The sequence below is a fragment of the Temnothorax curvispinosus genome, unplaced genomic scaffold, assembly GCF_003070985.1.
Source record: "Temnothorax curvispinosus isolate PA1 unplaced genomic scaffold, ASM307098v1 QBEX01009640.1, whole genome shotgun sequence".
Lineage (NCBI taxonomy): Eukaryota > Metazoa > Arthropoda > Insecta > Hymenoptera > Formicidae > Temnothorax > Temnothorax curvispinosus.
The window spans coordinates 1-11,077 of record NW_020219420.1 but is presented as its reverse complement, the minus strand read 5'-3'; the positions used below and the strand labels follow the sequence as shown (position 1 = coordinate 11,077).

Here is an 11,077-nt window from a genome sequence, read left to right as displayed (position 1 = left end):
TTGCCGAAGCGAACGCAACCCCCGTGCGTCACTCGACGTACACGCTTCCAAAACGGATCGTAATCCTTCCTCTTGGTACCGTGTCCATCGGTTCTACCTCGTCTTCGCGTTGTCACCCCTTTACTATAAGTAGTAGTCGGTGCGATTGTTAGTGTGTTAGTTTGTGAATCTTGAGTTGATAAGCATGACTTGTGTGCTCTGAGGAGAAAACTCGAGGAGACGAGGAAGATGCCGCGAGCGTTCCTGATCACGCATCGCAGATACAACGGTGTGGAAGAAGAGATCGCAGGATCTGAAAGAGGTATGTTGATAAAAAATTTGCAAAGCGTTAATTTAATTAATTATGACTAATCAGACTAGAAGCTAAAAATTAAAAATTTATAAGAAAGAGTACTTTTAACTTGGTAATCAAATTCTCATTTTTTTATAGTTGAATATCGTGATTTATATTTCACCTATCAATTAATAAACTAATTTAATTTACCATAATTTGCTAAAGCTGTTGGGTAATTAAGTTTAGCATATTTGAGAATATCGAAACGTTGATAATTTGAAATTAATTTTGGCAAAAAAATTACAATTGAATTTAATTGTTTATAAATTTTAGTTGATATATAATGTTCTCGTGCATTACTTATACTGGCATTAATCTTTCACATTTTTGAATCATTTTTACATGGAATAAAAAAACATTCCAACTTTTTTGAAAAAAATTGTTATATTTATCATGTAATTCTAATATGATAATTTAACATAAAAACAATAAAATATCCACATATTATAAATGGCAAGTTTAGCTTAAAAATTCTTTTGGCATATTAATGATAATGATAATGTCGCGGATAATTTTTCTGCGTCAGTAAAGTAATGTCTGAGCCATCTATTAAAATCACGAAATTTAATTCGATGATTTTCACAGAAGAATAAAAATCGCGATGTTTTACACGCGACAATCAAAGTCGCCTCTTCCTCGATTAAATTTAAAAACCGGAAAAATCTACTGGTCGTTGCTTCGCGATCAAGGTGGTGTGTCGCGCGGATTTAAGAATAGGAGACGCTAGATGCGTCACACACGCCAGGGCCCACCGAGACGCATACCGTCGCGATGCCGTCAACCCCACCGCAGGCAGGCGAGCTTCCTTACGCGACGCAACGCGTGTGCGTACACGTACGTGGTATACTACGAAATACATAGAACAAACGCGTTGCGCGCGCTAGGGAACGACGGGCGTGCGGGGGTTGGTGGCGTAGCTACTCTATTTCCGTTCTCCCCGAAAACGGAGCAGCGTACGAAGCCCTGCTCCCGAAGGTGTTTTACGAGTCGACGCCGGATTTCCCTGGTTTCCGTTGAGATTTATTGGAGGTGTTGCATTTGAAATCACGTTCCGTGAGATATCCGCTGAAAGACGTAATCAAAATAATACACTTACTTTCGCGAAAATAGATAACATAATATATAACATCAGATATAATTGTCAAACAATTGCCGAATGAATTAAGAATTGTCAATCAAAATAGATTTTGCTATAATATTCTTAATTTGAATACCAACCCTTTTTTTCATTTTCATACAGATTTCAGTCCCGAGAGAAGCGTGAGACTGGCCGATTACAGCGGCGGTCAACCAACTTCCGATGGCGCCAGCGAGTGCGGTAGCGAGACGTCGTCCGAGTGTCCCGAGGAGCTGTACAACCTGACGAAACTGGCGGAGGTGAGCCTGGCAGCGGCGGCGGGCACCTTAATTCATCACAGCAATGTCATCTATCAGCGACCGGCGTCGCCCAGGATCGCGCAGTATCCCGCGGAGACGAGTAGAACTCTTGGGTCTCGGCCTACTGTCCAAGTGATGGGAAACCAGGACCAAGTCCTGGGCGAACGGACGAGACTCTTCTTCGAGCGGATTGAGAGCGAGAGGGAGATCCTGGAGACTCGGTCCGGAGAGAACGCCGCCTTGGAGATTCGCCTCTCGCCGCGGCATTCTCCTTGCTCCTCGCAGGAGGAATCGTGTCACTCGAAAGTATCGGTCGTTCCCGATATCGGCGTTGATCCGGCGTCCGTACCTTCGACCGCGTCGATCCAAGGTCGCAGAACGGCCGCCGTGGATCCCAAGCCGGAGGACAACGAGGATCACGAGTGTCCCGACTGCGGCAAGAAATACTCGACCTCCTCGAATCTGGCCAGACATCGTCAGACGCACAGATCGCTGGGCGATAAAAAGGCCAGGAGGTGCCCGCACTGCGACAAGGTCTACGTCAGCATGCCGGCGTTCAGCATGCACGTGAGGACCCACAATCAGGGATGCAAGTGCCACTATTGCGGCAAGTGTTTCTCCAGGCCGTGGCTGCTGCAGGGACACATACGCACGCATACAGGTATACTGCTCTTGATATCGCTGTGTTCGATGTCCAAAATCGCTTTTCCTCATAATTTATTTACCGCCTTTCTTCATAACGTTGGCCATAAACAATTATATAATTTACTGCAACTGTATATCAGGTATCTGGAAAAAAAATTAATAACTCTCGCTATAAGTTTAATTTGATAAAATCGTTCAATTCTCAGAGTTGATTTTTGTCCATGACCGATTGCCTTCTCTTACAATAATAGATATTACGTAAATAAACTAAGGAAAACTATTTTGGTGAGTACGATGAGTACGGTTTAACGAGCTTTCAATGAAGATGAATGCAAATTAATCATTCACGATGTGATTTTGGCACGCTTGAAGATACGGCACTATTTTCGACTACAAATTACAGATGTGCAACTGTGAAATCGGTTGACACGTAACAACATATTCACATCCTTCAGTGTGCTAAGAAGTACATACATTAAAAGTGATTAATTGAGATGTTCAATCGAGAAAGCGCAAATAAAATGTGAAATATATTATTTTATATTTCACACTTTCTGCCTTCAATTATATATATACATATGTATATATACAATTGTTTTTTATTACATTCATTTTTATATATTTTATATTTCCGTTGTTAAAAGAGCATTTAAATTTGTTTACTAGTATTCTCTTTTTAAAATAAACTCGTCAATTATTCAAGATTTCTCAATGCACGACATTCTTTTAAGTGATTACTTTCAATATTTATCATTTAAAAGAAAGCGTAGTTTTGGCGAGATTAAGTCATGTATAGAGAGATATTTTTAATAATTACTTTCGTTTTTTCAGGTGAGAAACCTTTCAAGTGCACCATTTGCAACAAAGCCTTTGCTGACAAGTCAAACTTACGAGCTCACATACAAACGCACTCGAACACCAAACCTCATGTGTGTGGTCGTTGTGGCAAGGCTTTCGCCCTGAAATCGTACCTCTACAAGCACGAGGAATCGTCCTGCATGCGTGCCCATCACCGACCGTCCACGGACAAGCCCGATCAGATCGAGCAGCAAAGAACATCGTCTACGGTGAAACCGAGTGCTCCATTATCGTCGTCCTTGAATAGATCGCAAACGACGTCGTGCGTCACGGCGTCGCCCACCAGCGTCATAGTTCCTCGATTGGGGCACGAGCGTGACCAAAAAGACTCGTCGTCGGCGTTCTCCGCGATCATCAGGCACACCAGGACGTCAGACGCGGCGGCACCGTCGAAACGACCCTGCAGAGAGAAGACACCTTCGGACGATCCAGAGAGCCCCGATTTGGTGACTAAGGATCCGGAATACGTGTCCAGAATGGTCATCAGAACATCGGTGATATCACCCAATCCGGAGCACCTGCATCTCCGTTTCGAAAATGACGTTAAGAGTTCCTCGACTACGTTCGATTATCCCGATCCGACGAGATCCTCGTCCTTTTCGAGACCCGCCACGATGACTTTGAACCTGGCCATCGCTTGAAAATCGGTCGATACCTAGCGATCAAATCAAGTTGGTCAATCGATAAAGAGATATCATTTAACTTCGTACTTATTTTAGCACAAATTTTTACGAGATTCACAAAACTCGATTGGAAATTTCAATTAGATGGAGATTTCAGGGTATTCTAGAACTTAAAACAACTCGTTTTTTTTTTGTAGGATATTAAAGCAAGTTTAGAAATTTCTTCAATTATTCATTAAAAAATCAATCAAAACAATCAGATTTCGTTCCTTACGAGATTATATTACTAATTGTAAGAGATTTAATTCAGAAATTGAAGAAAATTTGAATTGTTACAGCGACTGTACAGAATGTCACAAAATTGCTGACGTTCTTTTTAATCATAAGCTTTTTTGACTTTAAAACGTGGATCTTTTCTCATTGACAATTTGATTCAAATTAAAAGATTAATCTTATATGCGATTACTGATTGATGAACAATTTCGATTCGTTTTCACATTATCAAGAATTGTATGACTGTATGACGGTCAATTTTCCTTTATCGCATTAATTCGTCTTAATTCTATACAATTAAACAAAGATTACGTCTGATAATGCTGGATAACATTGCGAATTAGAAAGAATCGATAGAGTATTGTGTATGATATTATTCCAAGCATCTTCCGAATTAGGGACCATTTAGCAATTAGTCATAATAATGTTAAATTTGTAAGCGTGTTTAATTTAGCGCGAATCACATTGATGTAAAGTCGTGCCTTACATAAGTATTGGGCTGCGTTTTAGCATGCACGCGACTCGATATACTATGATATAGTCCCGACGGAATTGGCGTGCACGGATGAACGCGTGGAAAGAAATTTTCGAGAGCGTCTATTAAACGCCAAACTCGTGACCTTATCTATTTAAAGACGTAGCGTCGCTATCGCGCGGCGTTAAGCGATTGAGATTGATCATCGACACGGACTGAACTTGCAGTGCCATCGTGTTTATTATTTTAGGATTAAATGAGATTCTCTGAGGCTCTTCGAGGCAGCTACCAAGCTATGTAAGATGTAAATACGTACGAATGACAGGTGCGCGAAATGTAGCGAACCCCTTAGTTCGAGGATGTGAAGATATCTTTGTCCTACATGACCGAGCGGAAAGTTTTTACGTTTTATCGTATATATTAATACACGATCGTAAGTCGACGAAGAGAGCGATGCAGCATTCGCCGTGGTTCGTTGTTGCTTTCGAGAAAGAATTTTCAAAAACGCAACCGCACGTCGGGATGCAAGTTGGACGTTCTCAAAAGCGAAGGCGTGTATCTGTGATTCGGGATTGCGCAACCGGAATTGCCGCAAAAAGTCGGCTACAGGCAATGCGATCACCTGCCAAAAATATATAGAAATAAAAAAAATATATATATATATACATACAATATTATATATTTCATATCATAGAGATAAGTTTAGACCCAGTGGTCGTTTACTAGTGTACCCACCTGTTATGTGATGAATTTTGCTGTATTAATTCTATACAATTAGAATATCGTGTGTGTAACGTCCAACGAACGTTATCCAGCCGAGCGCATCGTTCAGAGCCGTACTGTAGGTTGCCAGCAGCGTTCTCCAGCAGCGAATTTAATCATAGCGGCGATAAATAAGCCTTCTTCTTACGTTTGTTTGCGGTGCCAGAGATTGGTGTCCGGTCAGAGTGTCGAACTAGTCGAATCCGTTTCGCCATCGTGAACGCAATCTGCCGTCATGGAAAAACTTGCTTTTAATTCATCGTCGCGACGAACGTTATCTTCGATTATTGACGATATTAAATGTCCCCTTTTTCAAGGATTGAACGGACGGCAAGATCACGCGGATTATGCGAGTGGCGACGGTTATAATAAAGATTTCGTGTAGGTGTAACAATGTTTTAGCGCGTTACAAGATTGACCGCCGCGATTCGCCGAGGAATCCGCTCGAGTCGTAATAATTGTAATTAATTGACGAGCGATTCGGACACACGTGCGTCCTAGTCATTCGATAGATCGCCCATGGACGAGAATAGGGATCTAGCGATTAAGCACGTAGTCGCGTTGACCACATGTTGTAAATAGCATTCCCACTTTTACGTATTAGATTTTAGTTGCGCGCGTGAAGGAGAGACGTTGGACGTAGTCGTTTTTTAGATAACGATTTATTACAACCGTTGTATTATACGTGCTATTTGTACACCGGAGTGCCTATGCGAAACATTTATCCACATCTTTTTTTACGAATTGTAAAAGTTTTATCTATCGAAAGAATAATACACGAAGTGATACATGTACATGTTCAGAAACACGTTTGAATTAACTTTTTGTCCTCTCCTGTCCAACTTTTCAATTCCTGTAATCCTGTAATCTCTGTTGCGCGATGAGAAATTATAAAAGTTGTATTAAATAATTTAATTCCACGCCTATCGGATTGCAACACGCGCGTTCGTATAAAGCTTTCCGTTCAATACACTCTCTCGCTTCGCCTTTTTATTTATTGAACTCATTATCGCGCCGATGAACCATGCGATCATTAGCTACGCTTGGTAGTAGGATAAACAGCGACTAACTGTGTTTAACAAATAGATTGGACTTCAGTAATTAGGCCAACGAAAGCGAAAGTGACTAACTCGATAAGACAAGTTAACTCAATGTCGCTTGCGATTGATGAATATTTACGCGGATTTAGAATAGAAACAAAAGAATTTTTGTATTTGATCAAATGTTATAAAGTAATTTTTAGCAATAACGCAATTAATAGGCTTGTTTATTTATCTGTGTTTTAGCCCTGAACATAATTTATTATAAAAAATATATATAATAAAATTAAATATATACGTATATATAATATAATAAATAAAGATTACCATGTAATGCATATAAAATTGCGATAAAAATTTTCTTAAAAGAAATTTCAAATCTGTCGAGTTATACGAGATGTTTTGGACTACTGTCTAAATAAGCAATACGATAATGATATGAAGAGTCTTCTTTCTTTTTAACTGCAACATAAGGTGTATCTTCTAAGTCAATGACGGCCATGGGCGCATATCTTTCGGTAATGAGATCCGCGACGACAAGACGAGACTAAATGAGATAACGTGATACACACGAGCGTCTGTACGCACTTACATCACGACGCACATTCCCGGAATTTCGTTCAGCACGCGATTCCTACTCCCGCCTCACAGCCACATGGACCCTTAGCGGCGCTTCGTGGGACCGACCACGACGGGACCGAAGAAGAGGCGCAGCGGAAGAAGCGAGTAGAGTCGGTGGGAATCTATTCCAGCGGAGTTGGAACATTGTCGAGACGTCGGTTCGCGGAGATCTCACAGAAGGTTCGAACCATGCGGCCGTACCTCATCGTCATCGTTCTGATCTTCCTCGCGAGTACGACGCTCGCGAGATACCATGTAAGTTTTTTAATTCCCTCGCGTTCACCACCCCGCTTTTTGTCACGCATTCAACAATCGAGATGCAAGGTCCGCAGTGCGTTTTTTATAAAAATCGAACCAAGTTTGTGAATTGACGCGCTTTTGTGTATCTGTAAATAACAACACGCCAACAGTGAATGAATTTTACAAAAAATTGTGCACTATCTAGAATAAAAATTGTTAGCGTCAATAATCGACAGCAATATTCTTTTTTTTACAATAAATAAGTGAAACACGACCGATTAATAATTTAGGGGCTTACATAAGCTCCATGCGAGCTTTAATTATTCTTATCAATGGACTCATCAGTTTTTTAATTTACATTTTATTAGCGTGTCGCTCTTTTAACGCACAAGATTTTGTGGACGATTAACAGGCACACTTCCGGAGAAAGTGCTCAAGTTTTTGTCCGACTGTAAAAAAACTGACCGCGCGGGTCGTCGTAATTTGTAGAAGGTGATGTTTAGATGTCCGCGTGTGCGTGAGTCGCTTATTCATCAATTCGGAGTAATAGATAGCCGCTTATCTCTCGCCTTCTTGCGATTTAGGACACTTCGCGTCGCCGTGGTTCGCGCGGCGTTATGAAATTCAGCAAATCGCCGACATGTATCATCTATCCGCGACGATAAATGTGGAAACGCGATCTCCCGAGTATCCCTCTACTTGCCGCTTCATTCATACGTTCCGCGATACGTCCAGAAACAAGCCGAGTCGTGTACAAACTGCAATTTCAAAATGATTACAAATTACAACTGTATTCGCGTAAGAAAACGCGCTTTTACATGAATATTCGCAATGATTTCGACCAGGCTTTGATTATATTAACTTTCCAGTAAGCAATGCCAGCGGATTGACAACAATTCGATCAGAAATTGCTAACAAATTGACATCGACTGTGTCTGCATTAAACTCGCATTTCACTGATAGAGTCCGCCTTGACATCATTTAATTTTCAGCTAGTTTTTCTTTCGTTCGTTTTCTGCCGCCAATTTGCTGTCAAAATATACCTGTATAAGTCTCCGATGAAATCTGCTCCCAATAAGCGTCAAATGTAGCAAGTACATCAGAGTCTGCTTCTTGATTTCTGCCGTCAACTTTCGTAGACAAACTTTGCTGTACTCTCTATACTATGGATCCTGCATTAAATCTGTGATCTTCCTGCCGATAAAATCTGAAGCAACAAACACTTTGCAGAATATGTTGTCGACAGACTCGGTTTCTCCGACTGGCAAAATAGCTCACGCGGTTAAATTTTGGACCATATAAATTCGTAAGAAAGTTCTGTATAATAACATTATAGAAGCTAAGTGTAACTAGCCTGCGACTAAGAGAAGACAATTGCTCGAAGAAAGATTTAGGAGGTTAAAGCTCACAAGATAAGAACGGATATGATTACGGATCGTCTCGGCTCGTTCTCGATCGCGACACTTTTTTCACCCCCTTTCGAATTAGATTAATTAGATGATTCTAGGTCCTATAGAGAGTGCAAAATTGAATTCGATTGTTTTTCGAGAATCTCGGGGAAGCGAATTCTAATTTTCACCTAATCATTTATCAGATTGTCCTGAAAAGAAAAGTAACATCAGATACAGATTTCGAGATGTTATAAAATAAGATCAATATATAATAATAGTATACATTAATTATTTATAATTTGTATCAACGATTAATGTATATATATACATATATTATTATTATTCTAACAATATTTTATTATTATTGTTCATACCATTATACATATATTAATTATTTTCTAAATGGTATAAACTATATATAATTAATACATATTATTATTCTTATTATATAATTTTCAATATTATAACGACACTTCAATATTATTATTTGTAGGAAAAGACGCGTTTCGATCGATCTGTTCACGAGTATGAGATAAGAGATGCAGAAAATAATCGTGAAGAGAAACAATGGTCTTTTACTGACGATGTAACGGTAAGCGATTGTGTTGTCTTAATATTAAAATACGCCGATTTTAAACTGATCCTTTCGAAACAGCAATTCGTTGCGTACAAGAGCAGGAAGGAGAACGATTGCTATCTTGAAAATATAAAACAGGGTCAGAATGCGTCACGTAAGAAGCGGCAATCCAAGATACTCTATGCGTCGACAGCCCTCACGAAACTGGAGGTAATATAATAAGTTACATGGCACGTTGAAATTGTTATAAATCACAATATAATAGTTCTCTACAGTTCTCTTAACAAATCTTTACATGTGCATATTTAAAAACATCAGAATTATGTTTTCTGCTATTTCCTACTAATAATTGTAAATTTATTGTCAAGTAAATTGTCAAGAACAATATGTAGCTTTAAATTAAGTGTATCATCTGAATTTAGTTCCCTTGACACACAAGTATTCTATGTAATCATATTGTCATAAACGCTTAAGAACTATACAATAAAAATAAAATATTACTCAAATAATTACGTGTAAAAATACAATAATAAAGTATGTTGTATCAGAAGAAAAATATATTAACATCTAAATTTAATATTCTGAATAGGCGTGGCGACTTGCTGGGGGTCGAATCGCTGATTTCTGCAACGGACGCAATATCCTTTTGTTACAAGCAACGAGACCTGTGCCGGGGCGTACTCTCGATCCTTTCTTCAATGAAATCCCTGTAGATGAAAATGATATTTCGTCAAAACGCGTAGCTGACATCGTTCTAACACCGCTAAGAGCCCGGACGAAACGACAGATTCAACTCGAGCAACGAGAAAAATCAAACAAAAATGTCGATCGAATTCGACAACGTCGACAAACGAATCAGTTTCGAAGGAAGTTTCGTGGACAGACGCAATCTCAATATCTGAATCTCGGTAACGATGAAAAAAAAGAGGGCAAGGCCGAAGCCGAAGCCACTCAGCAATCTTCGCGCGCAGTAGTTAGTAAGTATTGAGACTTTTGACATTTGATTATTTTGTGTGCTACTATATTAGATAATTTTTTTTTAAGATAAAAAAGAAATAAAAACTAAAAAAATGTGGTTAAAAATTACAAATAAAATTAATAAATAGAATTGAATTCTTGCAATATACTTAAATTTCTATGATTCGAGATTGAAATTGTGAGATATTATGGCTGAATATATAAATAAGACTTTTGTTAGAGAAAAATTTTTATGATAATTATGTTTCTTTAGTTACTTGTATAAGTATTAATACTTCTTTTCAGGTGGTAGTCGCGGTATGGGTCAAGCGCAAAGTATGTCATCGGGTGGCACCGGTTGCGAAGATTGTCCTGGATATCCTGGATATGTTGGATATCCTGAAGGGAAACCGGATAAGGTACAAGTTCCACCGATAGGTACTGGAACACCTGGTATTACGCAACCTGGAACAGGAATCATTCCTGGAGTCACAACTTACCCTGGCGGGCAAATAACATATCCAACTGGAGTGGTACCTGGGGAAGTTAGCACCTACCCTGGAATTCTCCCTGGAAGACCAGGGACTTATCCTGGAGGTGTTCGTCCTGGAATTGAGACACCAGGAGTTGACGGAACGTATCCTGGAGGTGTCCGTCCTGGAACTGTGGCACCAGGAGCTAACGGGAGGTATCCTGGAGGTGTACGTCCTGGAATTGTGACACCAGGAGCTGATGGAACGTATCCTGGAGGTGTCCGTCCTGGAATTGTGACACCAGGAGTTGATGGAACTTATCCTGGAGGTGTTCGTCCTGGAACTGTGATACCAGGAGTTGATGGAACGTATCCTGGAGGTATCCGTCCTGGAACTGTGACACCAGGAGCTGATGGAACGTATCCTGGAGG

General features: G+C 39.9%; 2 protein-coding genes across 2 annotated transcripts; both read left to right on the top strand.

Moving 5' to 3' along the window:
• On the top strand, positions 1-4,596 carry LOC112459218 (zinc finger protein 787-like). Its single transcript, XM_025023236.1, has 3 exons — positions 1-301; positions 1,575-2,372; positions 3,188-4,596. The coding sequence occupies exons 1-3, from the start codon at positions 229-231 to the stop codon at positions 3,853-3,855; spliced, it is 1,539 nt and encodes a 512-aa protein (XP_024879004.1). The 5' UTR covers positions 1-228; the 3' UTR covers positions 3,856-4,596.
• A 2,282-nt stretch (positions 4,597-6,878) lies between these two features.
• On the top strand, positions 6,879-11,073 carry LOC112459214 (the record flags this gene model as incomplete). The annotated part of the gene is made up of 6 exons (XM_025023233.1): positions 6,879-6,905; positions 7,012-7,263; positions 9,133-9,231; positions 9,295-9,426; positions 9,806-10,193; positions 10,480-11,073. Coding segments are annotated over exons 1-6 (1,492 nt in total), but the record flags the coding sequence as incomplete, so codon positions are not given.
• Between the last annotated feature and the right edge of the window lie 4 nt (positions 11,074-11,077).